Raw genomic sequence first — 23,551 nt, 5'->3', positions numbered from 1 at the left:
CATGTACCCAGCATCAACATATGGGCATTCTAGTTTCTCCTGTATCTACCCAATCGCTCCCATCCCTCTGGATTCTTCCTTCCTTCCTTCCTTCCTTCCTTCCTTCCTTCCTTCCTTCCTTCCTTCCTTCCTTCCTCCCTTCCTTCCCTCCCTCCTTCCCTCCCTCCCTCCTTTCTCCCTTTCTTTCTTTTCTTTTCCTGTTTCTTTCTTTCTTTCCTTCCTTCCTTCCTTCCTTCCCTCCCTCCCTCCTTCCCTCCCTCCCTCCTTTCTCCTTTTCTTTCTTTTCTTCTCTTTCTTTCTTTCTTTCTTTCTTTCTTTCTTTCTTTCTTTCTTTTCTTTCTTTCTTTCTTTCTTTCTCTTTCTTTCTTTCTTTCTTTCTTTCTTTCTTTCTTTCTTTCTTTCTTTCTTTCTTTCTTTCTTTCTTTCTTTCTTTCTTTCTTTCTTTCTTTCTTCCCTTCCTTTCCTTTCCTTTCCTTTCCTTTCCTTTCCCTCCCTCCCTCCCTCCCTCCCTCCCTCCCTCCCTCCCTTCCTTCCTTCCTTCCTTCCTTCCTTCCTTCCTTCCTTCCTTCCTTCCTTCCTTTCCTTCCTCTCTCTCTCTTTCCTTTCTCTCTCTTGCTCTTTCTTTCTTTCAAGATGGAGTCTCACTGTGTCACCCAGGCTGGAGTACGGTGGTATGATTTTGGCTCACTGCAACCTCCACCTCTGGGTTCAAGTGATTCTCTTACCTCAGCCTCCCGAGTAGCTGGAATTACAGGTGTGGGCCACCATGTCCAACTAATTTTTGTATTTTTAGGAGACAAAGGGTTTCACCATGTTGGCCAGGTTGGTCTCAAACTCTTGACCTCAGGTGATCCAACCACCTCAGCTTTTTTTTTTTTTTTGAGACAGGGTCTCACTCTGTTGTCCAGGCTGGAGTGCAGTGACACAATCTCGGGTCACTGAAACCTCTGCCTCCCGGGCTCAAGCAATCCTCCCACCTCAGCCTCCCAAGTAGCTAGGACTATAGGTGTGCACCACCAACTCCAGCTAATTTTTGTATATTTAGTAGAGATGGGGTTTTGCCATGTTGCCAAGGCTGATCTCTACCTCCTGGGCTTACGTGATCCTCCCAACTCAGCCTCCCAAGTAGCTGGAACTACAGGCATGTGCTACCACCGCACCTAGCTACTATTTGTATTTTTAGTAGAGACAGGGTTTCCCCGTGTTACCCAGGCTGATCTCGAACTCCTGAGCTGAAGTGTTCCTCCTACCTCGGCCTCCCAAAGTGTTGGGATTACAGGCATGAGTCACCATGTCTGGCCCCCTGGATTATCTTCAAGGAAATCCCAGATATCCCAGCATTTTATAATAAGTATTTCAGTATGTATATCTAAAAGATAAAGGGCCGGGTGCGGTGGCTCATGCCTGTAATCCCAGCACTTTGGGAGGCCAAGGCAGGTGGATCACCTGAGGTCAGGAGTTCAAGACCAGCCTGACCAACAAGGAGAAACCCCATCTCTACTAAATAATACAAAAATTAGCTGGGCGTGGTGGCGCATTTCTGCAATCCCAGCTACTTGAGAGGCTGAGGCAGGATAATAGCTTGAGCCTGCGAGGCGGAGGTTGTAGTGAGCAGAGATCGCGCCATTGCACTTCATCCTGGGCTACAGAATGAGACTCTGTCTCAAATAATAATAATAAAAAATAAAATAAAACAAAACATAAAGACTCTTATTTCTAGTATTTTCTTCATGATCTTTAAAATCTCAACTACATCTATAGTAATGATTCTGTTTTATTTTTAATATTGTTTATGCCTTCTCTTTCTTACTTCCTTTTTAAACTTTAAATTTTGATGTAAGTTCAAATTTACAGAAATGTTGCAACAGTAGTACAAAGAATTCCTGAATACTCTTTGCCCAGATTCACCAGTTTAAAAAAAAATCTTGTCCTACTTGCTTTATCATTTGCCTTCTCGCTCTGTCTCTCTATCTGTATGTGCGTGTGTATCTATTTTTTCAGAACCGTTTGTAAATTGCAGCTATTGTTCTCCTTCACCTGCGGATATTTCAGTGTGTATTTTCTAATAAAGACATTCTTTTACACATGACAGTACAATCAGAAAATTTAGCCTTGATTTGTTACTACTATACTCCAATCTCGACAACTGTTTCAATACCATCCTTTATAGTTACTTTTTTCACAGTCCAGGATCACACATTAAATTGTATCCTGAACCAGGAAGAGTTCCCCAGACTTTGTGACATTGGCATTTTTGATGCACATAGGCCAGTTGTTTTGTAGAATGTCCCTCAATTTGGGTTTGTCTGATGCCTCCCCACGAATAGACTCAGGTTATGCATTTTTGGAGGACTACCACAGAACTTATGCTTGTTCTCAGAGCAGCATAGCAGGAGGTAAATTATATCATTTTTTTTCCCATTATTGTTGATGTTCTTTCATTATCCGTTTACGGTAGTGTCTTGCCATTGTAAAATTACTACTTTCCCCTTTGTTATTAATAATTTGTGGCTTCATTTGGGGGTATCTAAGTGTCCTATTCCTCATCAAGCTTTCACCCATTGATGACTCTTGCCCAAATCAGTTATTACTAGTATGGTTGCTAAATGGTGAGTTTCTCTCTCTCTCTCTCTCTTTCTCTCTCCCTCTCTCTGCCTTTCTTTTCTTTCTTTCTTTCTTTGTCGGAGTTTCCCAGGCTGGAGTGCAGTGGCGCGATCTCGGCTCACTGCAACCTCTGCTTCCCGGGTTCAAGCAATTCTCATGCCTCAGCCTCCTGAGTAGCTGGGATTACAGGCACCTGCCACCACGCCTGGCTAATTTTTTGTATTTTTAGTAGAGACGGAGTTTTGCCATGTTGTCCAGCCTGGACTCCTGACCTCATCCATCTGCCTCGGCCTCCCAAAGTGCTGGAATTACAGGCGCGAGCCACCGCGCCCGGCCGTCAGTTCACAGTACTTTCAAATATCCCTTTTGATTTCTTCTTGATGCATAAATTTTTTAGAAGGCATATTAATTTCCAAATATTTGTGTATTTTCCAGAGATATATTATTGGTTTCTAATTCATTTCCATCATGGTCATGAGCATACTTTATATGATCTGAATACTTTCAATGTGTTGAGACTTGTGGTGACCCTTTTAATTGTCTATCTTGGTAAATGTTCCATGTGCACTTGAAAAGAGTATAGTTTCTGACGTTCTTAGTTGGAATATTCCACAAATGTAAATGAGGTCAATTTGGTTGATAATATTGTTCAAGTCATATATCTTTACCAATTTTCTGTGTACTTGTACTGCCCAGTTTTTCATAGAGGGATACTGAAATCTTCAACTACAATCGTTAATTTGTCTCCTTTCCCCCACGGTTCTATCATTTATGCTTCATGTATTTTGATGCTCTGTTAAGTGCATAAGTGTTTAGGATTATTATGTCTTCCTGATGAGTTGACCTCTTTGTTCAATGTAAAATGACCCTTTTTCCCTAGCAGTAATCATTGCTCTGAAATCTACATCATCAGTTCTTATAATAATGTCACTCTAGTTTTCTTTTGATTTTTGTTAGCGTACGTCTTTTTCACTCTTTTAATATTCTTAGCTTAAAAAAAGGAAGGAGCAGAGCAGTTGTATAGTATGCTACTATTTGTGTTACATGGCAGAAATATGTATGTATATATCTACTTGCATACACATAAAATAGCTCAGGGAGTGAGGAAACTAAAATTATCTGTTGGCTGTTGGGAAGTGCACTGGTTAAATGGAAAAAAGGGATGAGAGGAAAATTTCACTGTGCACTCTCTCATACTTTTTAAATTTTAGGTTATACAAATATATTTAAATTATTCAAATATAATTTTTAATTATGCAAATTATACTAATTTTTAAAATTCAAACATTAAAAATAAAACAGATAACTAATAAAAAGCATTATATCAGAAACAGAAAAATAATCATCAAGCAAATAGCATATGAAAAAGTTACCATGTCCAGGCACAGTGGCTCACGCCTGTAATCCCAACACTTTGGGAGGCCGAGGAGGGCCGATTGCTTGAGCTCAGGGGTTTGATACAAGCCTGGGCAACACAGTGAACCCCGTCTCTACAAAAAAACAAACAAACAAAAAAAACCAACAATACAAAAATTACCAGGGTGTGGTGGTGCATGCCTGTAGTCCCAGCTACTTGAGAAGCTGAAGGGTTGGATGGTTTGAGCCTGGAAGGTAGAGACTGCAGTGAACTGTGATCGCACCACTGCACTCCGGGCTTGGAGACAAAGTGAGACCCTGTCTCAAAAAATGAAAGAAACAGCTACCTGCCTCATTCAGTGAGTGTATTAGTTTTCTAGGGCTGCCTTAACAAGTACCACGTGCTGGGTTCTGGCTTAAACAAGAGATTTGTTTTCTCACAGTTCTGGCAACTGGAAGTCCAAGATCAAGGTGCAGGCAGGGTTGGCTTCTTCTGAGGTCTGTCTCCTCGGCTTGTAGATGGCTGGCTGTCTTCTCCCTCTGACTGTGTGTCTGCGTGCTAATTTCCTCTTATAAGGATACCAGTCATATCGGATTAGAGTCCACCCTAATGACCTCATTAATTAATTTACAATGACCTCTTTAAAGACCTGTCTTCAAATATAGTCACTTTCCGAGGTACCATGGGTTACGACTCCAACATAGGAATTTTGAGAGGACACAATCATCCCATCACATTGAATCACCAGAAAGATTTACGTAACTCAAGATCAGTTTATACTAATAGCTAAGAGTTAGTAATAGCAAATGATACAGAAAAGAAGGAAGCTGGAAAAATATATACATCGGGCATGGGGGCTCATGCCTGTAATCCCAGCAATTTGGGAGGCCAAAATGGGAGGACTGCTTGCAGCTAGGAGGCTAGGAGTTCAAGACCAGCCTGGCCAACAGAGTGAGACTCTGTCTTTAATATACATACATACACATCGGGGGGTCCAGAGAAGCCCAGCACAGGCTTCCAATGTCCTTCTTCATTTGAGAGGAAGCCACACAGGATGTGATCTTTCCGTCTTGAGCAGCAAGCCACAGAGCATGGACAGAATATCTCTGCCCAGGGAAGCCTGTTTGGAGTTTCAGGGTCTGAGAGACTCAGATAGGGGCTGATCACACACATACAACCTGCTAGCAACCGGCCATGGCACCTGAAACTCAGGACCCCAAGCACGGATCCGGGTTCACATATGTCAAAGCAACCCTGACAGACTGGTATGGTATGTTCCATTGCTCCAGGTGTACATAACAAAATCACGAATCAGTAAAAGAACACTCTTGAGGGCCACATTCCCGGGGGATAGCTAAGGGTGAGTCATGGTTCCCTTGGAGACATGAAAGAAAGAAAATAACAGAGCTGCTATGTTACCTCTTTGCTCAGAAAACCCAACCGGGAGATTTCTCTATTCCTAACTCCCATCACTTACAAACAGGAGTTGAGGTACAGGTTTTAGGGATAGAGAAGTGAGGGGGTGAGGGAGCTAGGGATTGGGCACCATTTGGCCTAAAAATTACATATACCCAGGAATCGTGTTTTAATTGAAATTATCTTTACCATGAAAAATGGATACCTCTGCTTTTCTGGGCTTTTTTTCCTAATTATGTCAACCTTTCCAGCTCTTGGAACAGAATGCAAAGTCCTTTGCATGATACACAGAGCCCCATCTGATCTCCCCACTCCGGGATCTCCCTGCCCTCATCTCCATGGCCGTCTTCCTTCATGTCTCTGCTCCAGCCATGCTGGCAGTCCTGAGGTTCCTCACACACACCAGGCCCCTGCCCGCTTCAGGGCCTTGGCTGTCGCTGTTCTGTGTGCCTGGAGTGTTCTTAGAAATCCTCTTCACTGTCCCCTCATCTCCTGCACGTCTCTCCTCAAAGGTCACCTCATCGGAGGCCTCCTGGCCGCTGTATCTAAAACAGCAGCCCCTGCCATTCTGTGTGCCCTTTTCGAAATCCTCAAACCTGACAATATATCGTTAACCTGAATATTTAATTATTTTTTACCTGTTCTTCCTCCAACTCCAGAGGAGAATACCTGCACCATGGGGGGCAGGACAGTTTTCGGTTCACAGCGAGGTCCTGAGGCCTAGCACCATGCCTGGCTGAGTGAGTGCCAACTGACTGAATGAATGAATTCGATCCAGACAGACACTGGGTGGAAGAAGGAAAAGATTTAGGACACAGTAAGATTCTCTATTTTTAGCTCCAGACTCTAGAGGAAATACTCAACTAAACTGTTAACTTTTCTCTCAGGATTCACATATGCAAATATTATATTTAATATACAATTTCTTTTAGAAAGGTGATTCTTGCTCCCTTTAAGGGGCTAACCCTGTCTTAACAGTTTATTTCTTTCTTTTTTCTGATGACAAGTAACACATTTGTAAAAGAAAATTAATGCAGAAAGGAGTAAAGTAGAAAGTGCAGGTCCTTTGGATTGGAGGTTAGGGGGAGAGGAAGAGCTGGGGCTAATGCATTTTGAAAGGGACAGCTGTCACATTGTTGGCATCATGGCAGCTGTGTCCATAGGGCTCACCAAAATGCCCCCCTGGATAAAATGGCCACATCGAGCTGTTTTCTTGCTTTGCTGTTTATGCCCTTTGCCTGTGTTTTTAGGAAAATATCCTCGAATGTGTATTTTTTTTTAATTTTTAAAGTTTTTGTTATATTAAAAAAGTCCTTTGTCTGTCCAACAAGTTACTAATTCTTTTCTCCAAATTATTGCTTGACTTCTAACTTTGTGGTGCTTTCCACCATTCAGAAGTGATTTGATTTTATTTTAATTATTATGTTTTTTGAGACAGAGTCTCACTCTGTCACCCAGGCTGGAATGCAGTGGCATGATCTTGGCTCACTGCAACCTCCACCTCCCAGGTTCAAGTGATTCTCATGCCTCAGCCTCCTGAGTAGCTGGGACTAAAGGCATGTGCCACCATGCCTGGCTAATTTTTTGTACTTTTAGTAGAGACAGCGGTTTGCCATGTTGGCCAGGCTGGTCTTGAACTCCTGGCGTCAAGTGATCCGCCCACCTCGGCTTCCCAGTGCTGGGATTACAGGCATGAGCCACCGCGCCTGGCCTCAGAAGTGATTTTTATTGGATGGTGGATTCTGTCAATTCTTTGCCTTTATTGTCTCTGCCTTTGGTATCATGCCTAGAAAGATCTTCTCCCGGCTGGGCACGTTGCCTCAAGCCTGTAATCCCAGCACTTTGGAAGGCCGAGGCAGGCGGATCACGAGGTCAAGAAATCGAGACCATCCTGGCCAACAGGGTGAAACCCCATCTCTACTAAAAATATAAAAATTAGCTGGCCGTGGTGGTGCGAGCCTGTAGTCCCAGCTACTCGGGAGGCTGAGGCAGGAGAATCGCTTGAACCCATGAGGCGGAGGTTGCAGTGAGCTGAGATCACACCTCTGCACTCCAGCTTGGGGACAGAGCAAGACTCCATCTCAAAAAGAAAAAAGAAAAAAAAAAAAAAGGTCTTGTCCCTGCCTCCCTGCCTCCCCCCCCACCGCCCACCCCCGGATTAGAAAAGTGTTCACCTAAATTTGCTTCTAGTATTGTCCATGGTTTGATTTTATTTTTCATTTAAATTTTCAAGGCACCTGGAATTTATTTGGTGATAATAGACATTTATAGAGTGCTTATGATGTGTCAGGTTCTGTTCCAAGTGCCTTATATTGATCATCTTATTTGAAAGCTGGTAGAAACTGTGTTTTCACAGGTGAGGAAACGTAGGGACAGGAGGTTGGGTACTTATCCAAGACCACACAGCTGGTGAAAGTTGGTCCATCTAATGCTAAAGCCTATACAGGGTTCTTGTAAGGATTATAATTAGTGTATGTAAAGTTTCTGGAATATAGGAGGCAGTCAACAGATGATAGGGTTTAATATTATTGCATACTTCCCATAAACATAATTTCTGATGGGTGTATATTATTTTTTAAAATGGTATCTTTTAAAGTTCAGTTTATTTCTAAACTATTATTCCTTCACAAGTATGAAAAGCTTTTAGAATTCCATGGGAATAAATGAAATCTTTATGTAAAGAAAATGTTCTCATAAACAGAGAGGGCAACAACACACACCGAGGCCTGCTGGGGAAATGGAGGGGAGAGCATCAGGATCAATAGCTAATGCATGTGGGGCTTAATACGTAGGTGATGGGTTGAAAGGTGCAGCAAACCACCAAGGCACACGTTTACCTATGTAACAAACCTGCAAGTCCTTCACGTGTATCCTGGACCTTAAAATAAAATAAAAAGAATTAAAAATAAAAAGCATGTTATCATAAAAATAAATTTTGGAAGGATGTACATCAACATGTTTAGAGTTTCACTGGGTAATGGAATAACTGGGTTTTCCTAAAAAAAAAAAAAAAAAAAAAAAAAAAAAAGAAAGAAAGAAAAGAAATCTTGCCTCGGCCGGGCGCAGTGGCTCACACCTGTAATCCCAGCACTTTGGAAGGCGGAGGCGGGCAGATTGCAAGGTCAGGAGTTCGAGACCAGCCTGACCAACACAATGAAACCCTATCTCTACTAAAAATACAAAAATTAGATGGGCGTGGTGGTGGGCACCTGTAATCCCAGCTACTCAGGAGGCTGAGGCAAGAGAATTGCTTGAACCCAGGAGGCAGAGGTTACAGTGAGCTGAGATCTCGTTACTGCGCTCCAGCCTGGGCAACAGAGAAAAACTCCGTCTTAAAAAAAAAAAAAAAAAAAAAAATCTTGCCTCTATATTCCAGTTTTCTAGAAACTGTTTTTTTATTTTGTGATCAGAAAAATAACCACAATAACTGCTATATATATGTTTTAAAGGCTATGAATAGAAGGAGGTGAGATGTATGTCGAGAGTGACAGAGGCTTATAATATTTTCTTTTTGGTAACATGGTAAGAACCTGAAGCTGATGGGAAGGATAAATGGAGAGAGGGTGGCTCTCCAGGAGCAGAAAGGGGCAGTGAAGGAAGGAGGGAGGTCTTTGAGGAGGCAGCAGGTAAGAGGACGTTTATGCAGCATTTATACAACTATATAAAGACAGAAAGAATGAAAGAAAAGATGTAAAAATGGATACCCTGGTATTAGGGTAGTGGGATGATGGTTGCATTTTACTTTTATTCTGTATTTGTATCTTCTTGTGCATGTTTACTTCTTTTATACATTCCATTTCCCTCCATCCAGGTCCATAACTTTTTAAAAATTTTATTATTATTAAGATGGAGTCTCACTCTGTCACCCAGGCTAGAGTGCAGTGGCGCAATCTCGGCTCACTGCAACCTCTGCCTCCCGAGTTCAAGCGATTCTCCTGCCTCAGCCTCCTGAGTAGCTGGGATTACAGGCATGTGCCACCATGCCCAGCTAATTTTTCTATTTTTGGTAGAGACGGAGTTTCACCATTTTGGCCAGGCTGATCTTGAATTCCTGACCTCAATTGATCGCCCGCCTCGGCCTCCCAAAATGTTGGCATTACAGGCATGAGCCACCGCACCCAGCCTATTATTATTATTATTATTTTTGAGACAGGGTCTTACTCTGTCACCCAGGCTAGAGTGCAGTGGCACAATCACAGCTCACTGCAGCCCTGATCTCCTGGGCTCAAGTAATCCTCCCACCTCAGTCTCCTGAGCAGCTAGGACTACTGGTGCGTACCACCACACTTGGCAATTTATTTTTATTTTTATTTTTTTTTGGTAGTGACGGGTTTTCACCATATTGCCCAGTCTGGTCTGGAACTCCTGACTTCAAATGATCTGCCCGCCTCGACTTCCCAAAGTGCTAGGATTACAGGCGTGAGCCACCATGCCCAGCCAAATCCATAACTTTTAAAATCGGGGGAAATGTTATTTATCATGAAAACAAAAGTAGAAAATCTGTTTCCCAGTGCAGGAGGACCATAAATTAGAGGTAGCTGGAGCACCTGACTCTGGCACAGAAGCCACCCTGGAAGAAACTTTTTTTTTTTTTTTGAGACAGAGTCTCACTCTGTTGCCCAGGCTGGAGTCCAGTGGCACGATTTTGGCTCACTGCAACCTCCGCCTCCTGGGTTCAAGCGATTCTCCTGCCCCAGCTTCCCAAGTAGCTGGGATTTACAGGCGCATGCCACCACACCCAGCTAATTTTTTATATTTTTAGTAGAGACAGGGTTTCACCATGTTGGCCAGGCTGGTCTCCAACTCCTGACCTCAAATGATCTGCCCGCCTCGGCCTTCCAAAGTGCTGGGATTACAGGTATGAGCCACCGCGCCCAGCCCACCCTGGAAGAAACTTCTAGGGCTTTCCACCCTCCAGTGTTCTATCTTTTTAGTGGCCTGTTGTGGCTGTTTTTCAGGCCCTTGGTCGATTTCCCCACTTCTTCCCCTTCCTGATTAACCATAATTATAGAATTATCCATTGCTTCTAAGAGACTTACATTTTAATATCTCAGACATTGGGTTGCCCCCCGCCCCTTATAATCACTAGCATGTTGTAATAGACAATGTGTCATGCCACCTAGGTTCCCCTTCCTGGACAAAAGGTCTCCTTTGAGTAGTGGCTGAGAATGCTGACAGCCGACAGCCCTCAGTGAGTGGCTGATTCTTTTTGGAATCACCTCGTTTGAAGAAAGCTACCTCTGCTGAAGAGATGCCCATTCCTAAGGTAGCCCACATCCAGTGACCAGTCAACATGGGGATATGAAGACCTAATTCACTCACCACAAGGCAGGACAACACTGAAGGGCCATCTCAGCTTCTCGAGCTCCCTGTGGGGTTGGCTGAGGCCTTTGTTGTGACTGCATGGCATCCCAACTTCTCCCTGTGCCCCACCAACCCTGCTTGGTTCTCCTTCTCCAGTACTGATCCCAAGGGCGTTTTCCCATAAATGTCCTGCATTCTCACCTCCTTTTGAGCCTGCTTCCCAGAGAACCCAACCTGCAATACATCCTAACTTCATTGGTAGCATCTTTTCTTCCTTGGTGGTACATAAAATAATGGTATATCTTGTAATTGATAGGCTCTTAGATTTGATGAAACACTGGAATATTTTTTGGTCTATCAAACTTAAAACATTTTCCATGATCCCCATTTTTACCTTAACAAGCAGAAAACACCACTTTCTTGGCACTTGAGACAACAGAGGTTATTTTCGGTTGCCTACCCAACACCAAACCAATTCTCCACTTCTTCCTTCTTCATTGAATCCTAATTCTGTTCAATGTGTCCCAAGGGAAATGGAGTCTAATCTTAGCTCCAGAAACGGACCTGACTGGGCAAAGGGCAATCCCACCCCCAGCTGCCAGTGACTGGTAAGAAATGGGTGCATGGGCCCATTCTGGTCAGTGTGACTTGAGAGATTTTTCACCCCTTTTAAGAGAGTTGACACAGAAAGACTTTCTCAAAGAAACTTGCACTCAGATTACTATTGGCAGCCCTTGTCTGACCACAAGGACTGGCCTTAGGATGAAGTTGGCTCTATGGACAGCAGAATCATGGGGCGGAAATCCCATGGGTCTTTGACATCATAATGGAGCAGTGGATCAAACTGATCTGGCCTGAGCTACCTCTGGACTTCCCAATTACATAGCCGATAAACCCCCTCATTGTTTAAGCCGGTTTGAGCTGGGCAATCTGACTGGAGTCTAGAACATCCTAACTGGCACAAAGGCCCTTAAGATGACCCCAATCCATCTGTCTGGCTTTCTCTCTTATCACTTCCTTCTACATCCTCTCTGCCACAACCAAATTAGAATCATCACCATTCGCCACACTGCCCTGTGATTTCCTTCCCTCCTTCCTTTTCCTCCCTCCCTCCCTCCCTCCCTTCCTAACCAAATTAGAATAATCACCATTCGCCACACTGCCCTGTGATTTCCTTCCCTCCTTCCCTTCCCTCCCTCCCTCCCTTCCTTCCTAATCAAATTAGAATAATCACCATTCGCCACACTGCCCTGTGATTTCCTTCCCTCCTTCCCTTCCCTCCCTCCCTCCCTCCCTTCCTTCCTAACCAAATTAGAATAATCACCATTCGCCACACTGCCCTGTGATTTCCCTCCCTCCTTCCCTTCCCTCCCTCCCTCCCTCCCTTCCTTCCTAACCAAATTAGAATAATCACCATTCGCCACACTGTCCTGTGATTTCCTTCCCTCCTTCCCTTCCTTCCCTCCCTCCCTCCCTCCCTCCCTCCCTCCTTCCCTTCCTCCCTTCCTCCCTTCCTTCCTTCCTGAGACGGAGTTTCACTCTTGTTGCCCAGGCTGGAGTGCAGTCACGCGATCTCAGCTCACTGCAACCTCTGCCTCCTGGGTTCAAGTGATTCTCCTGCCTCAGCCTTCCGAGTAGCTGGGATTACAGGCACCACCACACCCAGCTAATTTTTGTATTTTTAGTAGAGACAGTGTTTCACCATGTTGGCCAGACTGGTCTCAAACTCCTGACCTCAGGTGATCGCCCACCTTGTCCTCCCAAAGTGGATTTTCTTTTTTTACCCATGCATTTGCCCAAGCAGACTTTCTGGCTAAAATCTTTCCCCTAGCCTTGCATCCTCTATATCCGTCTGTCCAAATTTCCCTTACTCTCCAAAGTCTCATTTTAAATGTTGCTTTTCCCTGAAGCTTCTGGAATGACTCATCTCTCCCTTCTCATTCTGATCATTTCCTCTTTGAATTCCCATAGCATTAGATATGCCCTCCTCTCCCAGCATTGAATCCAGCCTTGCCTCGCATTAGAGTCACTTGTACACCTGACCTTAAGCCCCCTGAGGGCAGGGATAGTTTGTATTTATCCCAAAGTCCTGAAACAGCTAGTACAGAACCTGAGAAACAGGAAGGTCCCAGAATTGTCTACTGAATAGAACAAGGAGAGTGCTGAATTTGGTTGCTCCTTTTAACCTGTGTGACCCCAGACATTTGTTTTCTATGAAGGCTCAAAACATGGTTATATTTCCTAATTTACAAGTAACACATGTAAACCCATGTTTTGAAAGTGGGGGTGGGGAGGATCAACTGAAGGCAGCCTCTTCACCCAAGTTCCAAAGGCCAGGTGGCCCATTGTGAACCTTGTTTAACCACACAGAACACATGAATAGCTAGAACAAGGGATTTAACAGTTACCAGAATGTTTTCAGAGAGGTGACTTCAGAAGTGCCAAGCTTCAGGAAGACCCGGACAGAGAAGGGATTGGACAACTTTAGGAAAGTAGGTGCCAAACAGCCCCTTTACAGTTTACACATGCCTTGATGTCAGAAAAATAGATTTGAGTACTGGTTATGCATCAGAGATGTCACTCTGGACAAGCTCCTTATGCTCTCTGGGATTCAGCTTTCTCATCTAAAAAATGGGGATAATAGCTGGGCGTGGTGGCTCATGCCTGTAATCCCAGCACTTTGGGAGGTCAAGGTGGGCGGATCACCTGAGGTCTGGAGTTCGAGACCACCCTGGCCAACACGGCAAAACCCCATCCCTACTAAAAATACAAAAATTAGCCGGGTCGTGGTGGCTTGTGCCTGTACTCGCAGCTACTCGGGAGGCTGAGGCAGGAGAATCACTTGAACTTGGGAGGCAGAGGTTGCAGTGAGCCGAGATCACACCACTGCACTCCAGCCTGGGCAACACAGTGAGACTCTGTCTCAAATAAAAAAAAAAAAAAGGAAAAAAGAAAAAGGGGGGATAATAATAGTGCTTACCTCAAGAGGTTGCTGTGAACACCAAAAGAAGCAATACACACCAAGTGCCTACAGATAGTAAGCACTTGGTAAAAATGTAACTGCCATTAAAAATAAATATGATGCTCACAGGGTCAGTGGAAAGTAGGAGTAGTGGGAACAGAATAGGAGGGAACAAAGCACCTCTGAGTAGACCTTTCTGTATAGCTCTGACTCTTATTATGTTTCACCCTAATAATTCACTAAAACTAGGATATGAAGGCTGAGGGTGTATTTGGAATACAAACACTAATGAACCCAACTGCATTATAAATAATGGCCACACTGAAAGGGATGAAGAAGAAAATAAGTAATTTTGGAAAACACTATTTTGACTGGATACTGTAAGGCAAACTTGTCCAACCTGCAGCCCGGGATGGCTTTAAACATGGCCCAACACAAATTAGTAAACTTTCTTAAAACATCATGAACTTTTTTTTGTGATTTTTTCTTTTTTTAGTTTATCAGCTACCGTTAGTGTTAGTGTATTTTATGTGTGGCCCAAGACAATTCTTCTTTTTCTAGTGTGGCCCAGGGAAGCCAAAAGATTGGACACCCCTGCTGTAAGGCTTCGGACAAAAAGATCTGTCCACAAATAATGAACTCTAGTTAGTCAATCTGTTACAGGCATACGGAACTACTTTAGGATACTAGGGTTAAACAAATAAGTGAATAAAGTGTACATAACAAGAGCCACATTTCCCACTGTTGAAAAAGCGAAAAAGAAGAAGAGGGGGAGGCTAGGATGAAGGCTATTAGAGCAGAAACATTAGTTATCAACTCATGTTTAATATGTATACAGATACAGAAATAGATGTAGATATGTGTGTATGTGTGGTTAGTACGCATGTTTTATTTCCTAATCCTATCCACTGGGAGGACCTACAAACAATTCACAAATTATTTGTATGGCATTCCAATAGAAATGAGCATGCCTAGCACCAGATCCTGGTTTCTAATAGCATTCTCCAATAATGGAACCAGGGCTCCTTGAAGTAATGGCTGATTCTGGGTCAGGGTAGGGAAAACACAACATGAGCCTGTTATGTCTTGCACTGCCAGAAAATAGAAACACTCAAAAAAGGGTAGGGGCATGACAAGAGGACACAGGGGGCAACGGGAAGATGCGGGGCAAAAAGTTCCAGGCAGAGGAAGCCACATGAAAAATAATCAAACCTTTGACTTATGTTCAGAGCTCTCAGATATTGCCATAATTAAAGGGACAGAAAAAATGTTGGGAAAGGAAGTTCTACTGAAAAGCTACCAAGTTTGAATGTCACTTCACTCATTAATCATGATGAGGAAGTCCATTATGAAGTACATCCATATTGTGTAAAGAGAAAACTTGAAACTTAATTTGGCAGTGTTTAATGCTTGAAGTTGCAAATAATAATGAAAACCATTAAAACATCATCACTCTTTCAAGTGGTTTGAAGTGTCTATAAAATTCACATTTGAAAATGGCAGAACAAGCTGAGCATGGTGGCTGATGCCTATAATCCCAGCACTTTGGGAGGCCATGGCAGGAGGACTGCCTGAGTCCAAGATTTCCAAGACCAGCCTGGGAAACAGAGTGAGATTGTATCTCTAAAAAATTAAATTAAAAATTAGCTGAGAGTGGTAGCATACACCTGGCCTGAGCCCAGGGAGGCAAGAGGTTGCAGTGAGCCGAGATCATGCCATTGCACTCAGCCTGGGCAGCAGCAGAGCAAGGCACTGTCTCAAAAAAAAAAAAAGAGTAAACACAATCCTTCATACCAGAAAGTTATTTTGTCTGAAGCTGTCCACAGGATCATAAAATAAGCCAGCAGAAAAATCTGAAGAGAATGTTGGAGAAACTCTCTAACAGTCTTTGAAAATGCTTTCTAGTGCCAGAGGAAATCAGTTTACATTCTTAGAGATCAGCTGTGACCTCGAAAAGCTGTGTTTAATGTACAAGTCATCCGGACTTATTACATTCAATGAGCTTAATGTTTTCCTCTATGTTATCAGTGTATTAATTTCTACACAAGAGCTGGCCACTATAGGTTAAGTGGCAATGAACTAAGAGGGCAGATGGTGGAATACAACTGCCTGGGTTCAAATTCCTCATCTGCTACTTACTAGCTGTGTGATCCTGGGCAAATTATGTGGCTCTCTGGACCTGCACTTCTTCATCTGTAAAGTTGGGACAATTAAAAAACCCAAACAACCTACCTTATAGGGTTATCATAAGGATTCAAAAGCGCTTAGTATCATTCCATTGCATATAGAATTCAATACATGTTAGGTATTCTTAATTTTTTTTTTTTTTTTTTTTTTGCTTAACCTGAAAAATGTTTTGCTTCTTTCTAGGTAATACAGACATTATAATTTTCAAGTATTTTAATTGCTTTTTAACTTCCTATCATTCTATCATTTATCCAACAAATATTTATTGAGCACTACAATTTTTCAGGCACTCTTGTAGGTGCTGGGGATGTAGGAGTGACTAGGACTGACAAGGTCCTGTACTCATGGAGCTGACAGCCTACTAAGGGAGACAGACAGTAAGTAAGAAAGGAAAAGATCAACTTAGTAGATGCTTCTAAGGGAACAGCTCTGCCATGAATGTCTCCACACAGGCCACATAGACAAGGTCAATAGCAGTCTGACACATCTTGGAGGAATGCCATGTGATCCTCCCAGGAACACTGTAACATAACCAGTCTTGGGAAGAAGCTGTCCCAAGGCCATTTGTCACCCACCTCCCTATGTTGTGGGAGCTGCCATAAGGCAGTTTCTCATCTGCCTCCCTGGTTCTGATAAGACATGGGACTTTCAACATTGCCTCCTCACGTAGTGGAGAGCTGCGAGGTTATAAAATCATTTAGCTGGAGTCTGGAGCTAACTCCTCCAGGACATAGCAACCCACCACTTGTGTCATTCAAGTAAATTATATAACATGTTATTAGGTTATCTGACCGGCAAACTGCCTATCACCGGCCATTTTTTACCTACAAAAATGGTAATTTCATATGGTTCAACTTACTAGAAGGTGGTAATAAGTGCAACTGAAAATAAAAGAGTAAAGAGGCTTGGCAGTGGGAAGCTGGATGCAGTATTCAAGAGGGTAGCCAAGTGGACCTCAGCAGGCTGACATTTTAGGGGAAGAAGGGGATTCAGGAGTTCTGGATATTGCACTCACACATGGTAACATCTACCTCAACCTTACATGGGTATGAAGATCAAATGAGATAACAGAAGCAAAAATATTTTGTAAACTAAGAAGTTCTACGACTACAGAAAATTATTTAGTATTAGTTTGAGTCTCCTACTTTGTTGCTGGGCATTACAGCAAACTTTTTTTTTGAGACAGGGTCTCACTCTGTCGCCCAGGCTGGAGTGTAGGGGCATTGTCAAGGCTCACTGCAGCCTTGACCTCCCAAGCTCAAGCAATCCTCCCACCTCAGCCTCCCAAGTAGCTGGGACTACAGTTGTGTGCCACCATACCCAGTTTTTTTTTTTTTTAATTGTAGAGATGGCATTTTGCCATGTTGCCCAGGCTGGTCTTGAACTCCTGAGCTCAAGTGATCCCCCACCCTGGGCTCCCAAAAGTGCTGGGACTATAGGCATGAGCCACTGTGCCCGGCCTACAGCAAACTTTTTAAGGAACACGTGTAAGCTAGATGGCTCATAAGGTTGCTAGTTCATACCTCACATGGAGCAGATAAGCAATTAAGAGTTTTGGCTTAAAACTTTTCTCCTGCTCCCAGAGAACAAAAGGTGTTGTTGTCATTGTTCTTGGTCAATAAAGCACTATCTACACAAAGAAGGTGATAGGACATATCTGAGAACAATCTGTTGAGATATAGCTGACATTACAATCTGCAAAACTGAACAGAATTCCAAAACAAAGCCATGTTATTTTAGCATAGTAAAATGTAATATAAAGTGTACCACGTGTCTGAAATTTAATGTCTCCGAAGTAGCTAGGAATTTTTGTAGCTCCACCAACCAATTCTACTACATAATCATTAAGATTACAATTTAGCTACTAAAACTTAACAAACAAGGAAAATGGAACCAACAGAAAACTATACTAGGTTAATTTGTAGAGAAATGATAACTATGCATAGCTTTTTTTTTTTAAAGAGACAGACCTTATTTTAAGGATTTTTAAATTGAAGAATCCATAAAGCAGTAAATTTTTGGGAATTTATTGGTTTGCATTTAAAAGGAACTGCTGACAAAGATTCACTGGTAATAATCTGAACAAGTTGGAAAATACAGTCAACACTACTGAAACACTACTAAAATAATTCCAGGACACAACAAAACTTCTTAGATGCTGTCTTTGATGTGAAAATTGACTGCTTCTTACTTTTCTAAACACATGGTGGTATAATTAACAATATTCAATCACTTCTGTTCTTTCCTGCATATATAAAAATTAAAATACCAATTAAAAAACTAATATATCCTCTCTTTATTTCTTACAGATACGAGTTCAATGTTTCACTCAATAGTGGTGTGGTTTAAGAGAATTTTTTCATTTACAAGTTAAACAACAATCCACCCAAAGGGAACTGATAGTCTATAGGCTCATAGTGCAAATAAACAGTTTAGGAATGCAGCAACTGACATTTCTAAAGTACAAAACAGATAAAATTCTTAGAAGATACATGCAAAAAGCTCTACTAAGCAGATGGCCACAGAACTAGAACATTGATAATTTTACTGGCGATGTCAATAGGACTCCAGATGTTTCCAAACTCAACTTGAACTCTCATCTTAGGCTTTGTATTTTGCTTTTCCAGTTTCACTAATGACACAAACATGCTATAAAAAAAATCCAGAAATTCACATTTAAAAAGTATATTCTGAAATGAAAGGCAAGAACAGCATTTTACATATAAGAACACTATTAGTTGGCAGGGTTCTTACTAAACAGAGATAGTACTACTATATTTTAGACCAGTAACTTTTGGGGAGTGTATCTTTTGAAAACAAAGCAGTAATCTATCCCATTAATTTGCTTCCTGTCTTTTTTTTTTTTTAATTTTTTGAGACGGAGTCTTGCTCTGTCGCCCAGACTGGAGTGCAGTGGCACGATCTCGGCTCACTGCAAGCTCTGCCTTCTGGGTTCACGCCATTCTCTTGCCTCAGTCTCCCGAGTAGCTGAGACTACAGGCACCCGCCACCATGCCCGGGTAATTTTTTGTATTTTTTGGTAGAGACAGGGTTTCACCATGTTAGCCAGAATGGTCTTGATCTCCTGACCTCGTGATCCGCCCGCCTCGGCCGCCCAAAGTGCTGGGATTATAGGCATGAGCCACCACGCCCAGTCTGTTTCTTGTCTTAACACGTAGTTTTTTGTTTTTTTGTTTTGGTTTGGTTTTTTGAGACAGAGTCTTGCTCTGTCACCCAGGCTGGAGTGCAGTGGTGTGATCTTGGCTCACCTGTAGCCTCCACCTCCCGGTTTCCAGTGATTCTCCTGCCTCAGCTTCCCAGGTAGCTGGGATTGTAGGCACGCACCACTACACCCAGCTAATTTTTGTATTTTTAGTAAAGGCGGGGTTTCACCATGTTTGCCAGGCTGGTTTCAAACTCCTGACCTCCTGTGATCCGCCCGCCTTGGCCTCTCAAAGTGCTAGGATTACAGGTGTGAGCTACCGCAACCAGCCTCAATATGTAGTTTTGAAAGACAAATCAAGTAGGGAATTTTAAGCATTATCAAAGTGGGAGGCCAGGGTAAGTGGCAAAAAAAGATGGAGTAAAAAACCTGCTTTAGGTAGTGTGCTGTTGCAGTCTTCCTAAATCTTCCTCAACCATGTTCATGAACACATCCATGGGACTCCTGCCTCCAGAGTAAGAGGCAGGTATCCAAAGGACAGTGAATTAAAAGACTAAACTCGATCATTTATTTCTTACTTATGACCACATTTATCATCTGAAATAATAATGCAACAGTTATTATATATTAAAGCTGTTCAACTATTTCAGCCAACAAGAAGTGTCACCCTAGCCTGGCCAGGTTCCAGTTCTAAGGACGTCTGTACTAGACTACAGCTTTATGTGACTAATGGGAACCATCAGTCTGTTATTATGAGGTGCTGGAAGGAGAAAACAATTCTCTTTCCTAAATTTTTACGTGGGTTTTGAAAAATGAGTGAGAAAAAGAAGCAATTACTTACATTCAAATCCCTGAAGTATTCATTATAGTCAAGGGCATATCCTACAACAAACTTGTCTGGAATTTCAAATCCAACAACTAAAAAGAAACATAATTCATCATTTAGATACAGAAAACACCACTTTTAAATCTAATACTGGCAAATGTGCCTCTCTACAAATATTCTCTAAGCAATTATAAGCCATTTCACATAAAACTCTTTTAGGTTAAAGATGGTTAAATGATTGACAAAAAAAGTAATTCACTTACAGTCTGGCTTATATCCAACACTTCGTGGTGTCCTTTTCACCAGCAAGCTGTTAATTACAAAATGTGACATATAACATACAGAGAGACTACAGGGCATTACAAAAGAAAAGACTAATGTTTCTAAACACTGTTTCATTTCATCCGTGCTGAGTGTACCATGGTCACTTTTAACACACTCAAGGAGAGACTATGAAATGGAGAGCTAAATTATGGGAATTACTAGGAAGGGACAGCAATGAGTTGGCACTACAGACAAGGCCCTTGGTTGATCACCTGGAACCTGAAGGACAGTTCTGAGACCTGCACCCTGACTACCCATGTGTCCACTGAAGGGGAGCTAATAAGGAGGATGAATGGGTATCGAGTGTCAAAGAGCAAAGATGAAAATATAACGGCTCTCAGTCCAAAAACCTTGGAGATACAATCCCTAAACTGTAAAAGGGTGTGGGAGAGGTGAGCATCACCTTTTATCACAACATTCTTTTCTTTTCTTTTTTTCCAGACGGAGTCTTGCTCTGTCACCCAGGCTGGAGTGCAGTGGTGCAATCTCCACTCACTGTAAGCTCTGCCTCCTGGGTTCATGCCATTCTCCTGCCTCAGCCTCCCGAGCAGCTGGGACTACAGGCGCCCGCCACCACGCCTAATTTTTTTTTGTATTTTTAGTAGAGACGAGGTTTCACTGTGTTAGCCAGGATGGTCTCCATCTCCTGACCTTGTGATCCACCCACCTCAGCCTCCCAAAAAGCTGGGTTTACAGACGTGAGCCACTGCGCCCAGCCACAACATTCTTTTCTTTTCTTTTTTGAGATGGAGTTGGCTAGAGTGCAATGGCTCGCCCAGCTCACTGCAACCTCCACCTCCCGGGTTCAAGTGATTCTCCTGCTTCAGCCTCCCGAGTAGCTGGGATTACAGGCATGCGCCACCACTAATTTTGTATTCTTTTAGTAGAGATGGGGTTTCTCCATGTTGGTCAGGTTGGTCTCGAACTCCCAACATCAGGTGATCTATCCACCTCAGCCTCCCAAAGTGCTGGGATTACAGGCGTGAGCCACCATGCCTAGCCTCACAACATTCTTTTTTTAAAAGAGATGAGTCTCGCTCTGTGGCCCAGGCTACAGTGCAGTGGTATAATCACAGTTCACTGCAGCCTTCACTTCTTGGGCTCTAGCGATCCACCTCAGCCTTCCGAGTAGCTGGGACTACAGATGTGTACCACTTCACCCTGGCTGCATCACAACTTTTTAATAACTGGCTTACAAAGAGGAACTTTAGGCTAAAACAACTAGTGTGCCAAAAGAACCAGTATTTATTTTTGAGAGCAAAAGCTGGAGGTGGTATAAGTCAACTCTACCAAAAGCTAATTTTATAACCCAAATGCTGCCTGTAGAAAAATATTCAGCCATTAAAAAAAGCTATAGAAGCTGCTTTGAAAGCCTTTATAGATGTTGAAGGCAGTCTCAAGAAAACTTATGCTTTCCTACATATATACAAGATATATACAAGGCAGTCTCAAGAAAACTTATGCTTTCCCACATATATACAAGATATATACAAGGCCGTCTCAAGAAAACTTATACCTTTCTAGATAAATACATATGTTTAAAGAGCTGGAAAGGGCCCAAAGTGATCTCAACCTGGACTGCACATCAGAATCACCTGGCAGCTTTAAAGAACCAAAACTCAGCTACTCAGGCCACAGCCCTGACCAATTACATCAGAATTGCTGGAGGTGAGACACAGGCATAGGTTGTCCTGGGTTTTTTTTTAACTCTCAGGTGATTCCAATGTGCAGCCTAAGTAGATAACCACTAACCTAAGCCGGAGACTCCAAGGGATATCATCTAATCATGCCCCTCATGACTCTTCCAATAAATGGATAGAGGAGACACTTCAATTCCATTTCCATTTAAAAAGAACATAACAAGCCAATCACAGCAAAAACCCTTCCCTCTACCTGAACTCAGGAATGCTCCAGAAAAGGTATCACTAAACTCAGTGCAATCTGTATTAGGAGTTCAGGAGAACTCAGCACTTCATATGCCTACAGATCTGAATGTTTAATAAAGCTCCATCTCTAAGGCATGACTAGAGTTGCATCTGAAGCATTTTCCATACTGTAAATGGGTAACCGCTCTTAAGAAGATATATGTAAATGGCTAATAAGCAGATGAAAACATGTTCAACATCATTACCATCAGAGAAACACAAATCAAAACCACAATGAGATACCACATCACAGCCACTAGGATGGCTATAATAAAAAGGACAGTAACAAGTGTTGTCAAGGATATGGAGATATTGGAACCCTCATATGTTACTGGTGTAAAATAGTACATATACCTTGTTAAACAGTCTGGCAATTCATCAAAATGTTAAACATAGAATTACCATATGACCTAGCAATTATATACTCAAGAGACCTAAAAACAGGTATTCAAACTTGTACACAAACATTCAAATCAACATTATTCATAAAAGTGAACAGGTAGAAACCCAAATGTTCACCAACAGATGGATAAACAAAATGTGATATATTTGTACAATGAAATATTATTCAGCCAAAACAAGGGATGAAGTACTGATACATGCCCCAACCTGGATGAACCTTGAAAACACTACGCTAAGTGAAAGAAGACAGGATATTGCAAGAGTCCATTTATATGGAATGTCCATAATACACAAATCTGTACAGACTTTCTGTAGAAAGTAGATTAGTAGTTACCAGGGGCTGGGAGAAGGGAGAATGACTGCTAATGGGTACAGGGTTTCCTTGGGTTCTAAAACGAAATAGGGGTAGCAGATGCACAACTCTGAATATATCAAAAACCAGTGGATTGTACAACTTTAAAAGAATGAACTTTATGGCATGTGACTCAGAGCTCCATAAAAAAGAGTATGTTTACAGTTCCAGAACCAGCTACCTATATAATATGCGAAAAATCTTACTACTTCCCTACATTCTAAAATGCACGATTAAGCAGCTGCTCACTTCAATGAGATCAATCACATTATAACCAACAGTGAAACAGTGCTTTGCAGTTAAAAAGACTTTCAAATACATTATCTCCTTGACTCACATAGTTTCCCTGAGTAAAAGATGTTAATAATCATTCCCCTTTAAAGATGAGTAAATACATTCAGAGAGATTAAATATGGAATAGTTGCTCAGATTAAGTGGTAGTGAAATGCCAGACTAAACTCCCAAGTCCATGTCTTTCTCACTTTACTGCTCTGCCTACAACATGAAAACTGGAACTGGGTGAGAAGAACCTTAGAAGTCATCTAGGCCATGCATTCTTTTTTTTTTTTTTTTTTTTTTTTTTGAGATAGGGTCTCACTCTGTCACCCAGGCTAGAGTGCAGTGGTGTGATCACAGTAGGCCACTTATTCTCAACAGAGGCGATATCACCTCCAAGGAAGCCAAAACTAATTCTCAGCAGGGAGAGTGGAAATATTAGACATTACAAGA

General features: G+C 42.3%; 1 protein-coding gene across 1 annotated transcript in view; it reads right to left on the bottom strand.

The window, feature by feature from the left end:
• Positions 1-17,841: 17,841 nt before the first annotated feature.
• Positions 17,842-23,551, bottom strand: part of HPRT1 (hypoxanthine phosphoribosyltransferase 1) — a 42,013-nt gene continuing 36,303 nt past the window's right edge. Inside the window, exons 7-9 of the mRNA XM_028842547.2 lie at positions 20,083-20,129; positions 19,835-19,911; positions 17,842-18,479 (exon numbers count right to left, since the gene is read on the bottom strand). Of these exons, the coding sequence (XP_028698380.1) occupies positions 18,432-18,479; positions 19,835-19,911; positions 20,083-20,129 (172 nt within the window). The 3' untranslated portion in view covers positions 17,842-18,431. The remainder of the gene's footprint in view (positions 18,480-19,834; positions 19,912-20,082; positions 20,130-23,551) is intronic.

The sequence above is a fragment of the Macaca mulatta genome, chromosome X, assembly GCF_049350105.2.
Source record: "Macaca mulatta isolate MMU2019108-1 chromosome X, T2T-MMU8v2.0, whole genome shotgun sequence".
NCBI lineage: Eukaryota > Metazoa > Chordata > Mammalia > Primates > Cercopithecidae > Macaca > Macaca mulatta.
Note: the sequence above shows the minus strand (reverse complement) of the source record. Positions and strands in the feature narration are given on the sequence as shown.